The sequence below is a fragment of the Austrofundulus limnaeus genome, unplaced genomic scaffold (assembly GCF_001266775.1).
Source record: "Austrofundulus limnaeus strain Quisiro unplaced genomic scaffold, Austrofundulus_limnaeus-1.0 Scaffold599, whole genome shotgun sequence".
NCBI classification, from domain to species: Eukaryota; Metazoa; Chordata; class Actinopteri; order Cyprinodontiformes; family Rivulidae; genus Austrofundulus; species Austrofundulus limnaeus.
The window spans coordinates 118,790-123,712 of NW_013953001.1; the positions used below are offsets into that span (position 1 = coordinate 118,790).

General features: G+C 49.1%; 2 protein-coding genes across 2 annotated transcripts in view; one reads left to right on the forward strand and one right to left on the reverse strand.

Moving 5' to 3' along the window:
* Positions 1-2,992, forward strand: part of gpr63 (G protein-coupled receptor 63) — a 12,459-nt gene extending 9,467 nt beyond the window's left edge. Inside the window, exon 2 of the mRNA XM_014026910.1 lies at positions 1,343-2,992. Within this exon, the coding sequence (XP_013882364.1) occupies positions 1,530-2,660 (1,131 nt within the window). The 5' untranslated portion in view covers positions 1,343-1,529 and the 3' untranslated portion in view covers positions 2,661-2,992. The remainder of the gene's footprint in view (positions 1-1,342) is intronic.
* Positions 2,993-3,241: 249 nt separating this feature from the next.
* Positions 3,242-3,822, reverse strand: LOC106531126 (uclacyanin-3; the record flags this gene model as incomplete). The annotated part of the gene is given in 1 exon segment (XM_014026909.1): positions 3,242-3,822. A coding segment is annotated over 1 exon segment (324 nt). The 3' UTR covers positions 3,242-3,406.
* Between the last annotated feature and the right edge of the window lie 1,101 nt (positions 3,823-4,923).

A 4,923-nucleotide genomic window follows, 5' to 3' on the forward strand; every position in this document is an offset into this window, starting at 1 on the left:
CCGTACCGACACTGACCGTTCTGACACTGACCGTACCGACACTGACCGTTCTGACACTGACCGTACCGACACTGACCGTTCTGACACTGACTGTACCGACACTGACCGTTCTGACACTGACCGTTCTGACACTGACCGTTCTGACACTGACCGTACCAACACTGATCTTACCAATGCTGACATTCTGACACTGACCGTTCTGTACCGACACTGATCGTACCGACACTGACTGTACCGACACTGACTGTACCGACACTGACTGTACCGACACTGACTGTACAGACACTGACTGTACAGACACTGACTGTACCGACACTGCACTAAGTGGCACTAGTGGAAAAAGGGACCTGGGCCAAAACCAAAGCGTCTGACCATAAATCAGTGCTTACACTCATAGTTGAACATCCAGAGTTTATTGTRGTCTCTGTGGTTCTATTAGACTGCAGACACATGATCGTCTGTCTGTTATGACACTTGGCAGTAAGAAATAAAAGCCTTCAGTGTTTATATTGGTGATAAGGCTTTTTATGGCACCATTGACTTGTCCACAGTTGAATCATGACCCAGTTACTGGCAGCAGCTCAGAAAAAGGATTTTTAAATCACACTTAACGGGAATAAAAGCTGTTTGTAAAAATAAAAATAACTTCAGTAACTCTGTCAGCTGTGGACCAACAGTTTGTCTTAAATGTCTTTCAATATAAACAGAAAATAAAAAAGCTTTGTTTCTGGTATCTTATCAGAAGACATTTAAGCTTTAGGCGAGTCTGCTGCAGACATGAAGCTTCTCACGAACAAGGATCAGGGTTTCCACGGATCCTCAAAAAGTCTTAAAAACAAAGGCATTGTTTTAATTATYCTTAAAAWGTCTTAAATCAGTCRTTCAGRACCATGTGGAAAAGATGTCTGTCTGTTTGAGAAGGGTCAAATCATTGGCACGCATTTAAGAAAATAGCAGAAATTAYTAAAACTGGGTTAAGAACTGTCCAACACATTAARAACTAGTAGTGCCTAYGGTGATCTGGGGTCAGTTMGGTCCAGGAAGCTTATCGAAACAATGCCCCAGCAAAGGTGTGYTGTAATCAAAGCTAACGGTGGTCCAATGAAAAATCAGAGTGTGACCTTTTTGTTTTGGCCAGGCAGTGTTTGAAAGTTGCAGAAAGTCATCACATCTGATTACCATCTGGAGTTAGGTCAATTAAAGATGGCTGCCACATCCTTCTGATCTCAGAGAACATAAAATGTATGTAATTCAGTCAGTTTKATACATTTTGGGTAACAGTTTGAACAACAATCAGATGTCTGATTCATCCTGACCTCTGAATTGTTGGTTTGTGTTGCAGGTTAGCCCCCCTGTGAGGTCTACATCCTGATGCTCAGAGGGGACGTGTCTCTGTCCACAGCATCACCTGTCCTCTGATGATGCATCTTCACCCAGGAGAAGACTGGTTCCTTCCCTCTCTGAAGCGGGGGGCATCCCCCCCGCTCACTCCCACCTCAGGGGGCTTCTGAACCTCCAGAGACCCCCTGATGGAGAACCCCCTCGTGACAAACGTGTCCCTGGGCTCCGGGTCCACACCTCAGCCGGTCACGCCAACTGCCCGAGCCCCAGAGGTCCTGCAGGGTGTCGGCCTGCCCCTGCAGGTGTTCTTCAGCCTGGCCATGGTGGCCATCTTGCTGGTGTCTCTGGCGGGAAACGTGGTGGTCTGCCTGATGGTGTACCAGAGGTCCGCCATGCGCTCYGCCATCAACATTCTCCTGGCCAGCCTGGCGTTTGCAGACATGATGCTGGCCGTCCTCAACATGCCCTTCGCTCTGGTCACGGTCCTGAGCACGCGCTGGATGTTTGGAGACGTGTTCTGTCGCCTGTCGGCCATGTTCTTCTGGTTCTTTGTGATGGAGGGCGTGGCCGTGCTGCTGATCATCAGCATCGACCGCTTCCTGATCATCGTCCAGAAACAGGACAAGCTGAGCCCGCAGAGAGCCAAGCTGCTCCTGGTGGTCACCTGGGGACTCTCCTTCGTTTTCTCCTTCCCTCTGGCGCTGGGCGCGCCCCCYCTGCCGCTGCCGCCCCGCGCTCCTCAGTGTGTCTTTGGTTACAGCTCCAGCCCCGGATACCACGCCTACGTGCTCCTCCTCATGCTGCTTTTCTTCTTCATCCCCTTCATGGCCATGCTCTACACCTTCATGGGGATCCTGAACACCATCCGCCACAACGCCGTCCGGATCCACAGCCACCCAGACGGCCTGTGTCTGAGCCAGGCCAGCAAACTGGGTCTGCTGAGCCTGCAGAGGCCTTTCCAAATGAACATAGACATGAGCTTCAAGACCCGTGCCTTCACCACCATCCTCATCCTCTTCTCTGTGTTTACAGTGTGCTGGGCGCCCTTTACAGCCTACAGCCTGGTGGCCACCTTCAGCGCCCGCTTTTACCAGAAAGACAGCTTTTTTCAGGTCAGCACCTGGCTGCTGTGGTTGTGCTACCTCAAGTCAGCCCTCAACCCTCTCATCTACTACTGGAGAATCAAGAAGTTTCGCGATGCCTGCCTCGACCTGATGCCTAAATACTTCAAGTTTCTTCCTCAGCTGCCGGGCAACAGCAAGAGGCGCATCCAGCCCAGCGCCGTGTACGTCTGCGGAGAGCACCGCTCTGTGGTTTAAAGTTAGACGAATAACTCCTGAACACTGGTGAAACACACTCTGACCCCAGGAACCATCACAGACCTGCTCGGACTGGTTCATGTGTCCCTGGCTGCCACTGATGGAGCCGTGTTAAAACAACGCCGCTGRTGGAGGAGTCTCCAAAGTGTCCCGAGCTTTCCTCACATGAAGCTCAGACACTAATGTTTCCTCACAGATTGGTCCTGATGTCTGGAACAGACTCAGGGCATCCATCCAGTGATTCAATGATTAATGATCAGGATGTCCCGATCCGGATGTTTTGGCTCCCGATACAATCAGATTTTTTTAATGAATAGTCTTTCTGATACCGATCCGATAGCTTTCTTTCTTTATTTCTTTCTTTCCAAGTGACAAGGTTGGTAGTATCAAAGCGAGCCCTGCTGTTCCACCACCAGAAACATCCAGTTTGCAGATTTTATAAGATGCAGTTTCAGCATCATTGTTTTCCATTGAAAAGTGTTCCCACACTGTGGACATGGTTGTGTGTGCGTCTTGACTTCTTAACGGTCGTTGTGAAGCATGATGATGCTGAAAACTGGGTCGGCCCGATCACATGACTAAATCTGATTCTACCCGATTTTTAAAAAATGTCCATATCTGCCACTGATACTGAGTATCTGATCGGGACATCCCTAATATAAAGCCTGTAGATTAGTCAGAAACATAGAGCTGTGTTCAGACTGGACCTCAGTTTACAAACTGAACACTAAAATAAGTCGTGATTTTTAAGAATTGGCCACAGACTTATCTGGCACCGTTAGACTGCAGCAGAAAAATGTTTCGAAGCTGAGAGTTCCCGTCAAACTCCGGCCTTGGAGCTCAGAGGATTCAGCCTCAGCAGGCTCTGTTAGAGGAGGCTGAGTGGGCGTGGCCTCTGTTAGAGGAGGCGGAGTGGGCGTGGCCTCTGTTAGAGGAGGCGGAGTGGGCGTGGCCTCTGTTAGAGGAGGCTGAGTGGGCGTGGCCTCTGTTAGAGGAGGCTGAGTGGGCGTGGCCTCTGTTAGAGGAGGCTGAGTGGGTGTGGCATCTGTTAGAGGAGGCTGAGCGGGCATTGCCTCTGTTAGAGGAGGCAGAGTGGGCGTGGCCTCAGCAGGCTCTGTTAGAGGAGGCTGGGTGGGTGTGGCCTCTGTTAGAGGAGGCTGAGTGGGTGTGGCCTCTGTTAGAGGAGGCTGAGCGGGCGTGGTCTCTGTTAGAGGAGGCTGAGTGGGTGTGGCCTCTGTTAGAGGAGGCTGAGCGGGCGTGGCCTCTGTTAGAGGAGGCTGAGTGGGCGTGGCCTCTGTTAGAGGAGGCTGAGTGGGCGTGGCTCATTGCTGTGGTTCGGGCATCCAATCAGGACGATCCAGTTTGGATCCAAAAGGTTTTTCTAATGAGTGGAGATAAGAAAAGTCTKCACATTACCTGGATTTACAAGAACAGAGGGCGCTGAGAGGCTTTTACTGTTTTATAGCAGAACTTTAATAGAGTTTAAATATTTTACAGGATTTGATCCTTCCTGTTCATGGCCTTTAACTGACTGCATGTGTCCATCTGTATTAATATCTGTTTGTGATCTGAAGCTCACAGCACTTTGATTTATTTATGAACAGATGTGTCGTAAAGTTTACTGGTTCACTAAAGACCAGAGGTTGTTTTAACGTGAGGACAGTCTGTGTTMGAATAACCAACTAAAGAACGGGTCACAGGTTGGAGAACCCTTAGTTCCTGGTTGCTTTTCCTGAAGTCCTACACTGGGACCAGACCCTGGATGATGATGACCATCACAAGCTGTTTTATTCCAATGAACCTATAGTTTAGTTTCTACCAGGCAGAGGTAAAACTGACCTGCTGCAGGGACCTGGGTCTGGATTCTGGTCTCAGACACAGTTTACATGTAGCAGACAGAGACTGTCAGAAGGTCCAGAGCAGAGCCTTACTGTCAGCCAGCTGAAACTCTTCTGACTCCTCCATCTTTAGAAAAACAGAACTGGTTTGAAGCTGCAGCTCAGGTGGAGCCAGCAGGAACCATGAGTTTAGTTTGTGTGACAGAGTGAAGCACCAAATGAAAATGAACCAAGACTGTCCGGTGTGAATACAACCAGAGAGCAGGAGTTGATCCTGTGAGCTCACTGAGTACCGCTGCACCATCGTGCTGCTTTTAGTTACAAACAGAAGAACCTAAATGAAGTTATTTTAGTCACGTGTTTTATAACAAAACATTAATATAATTGTTTTTAACATGTTGCTTTTAATTTGAAAAGATCTGCTT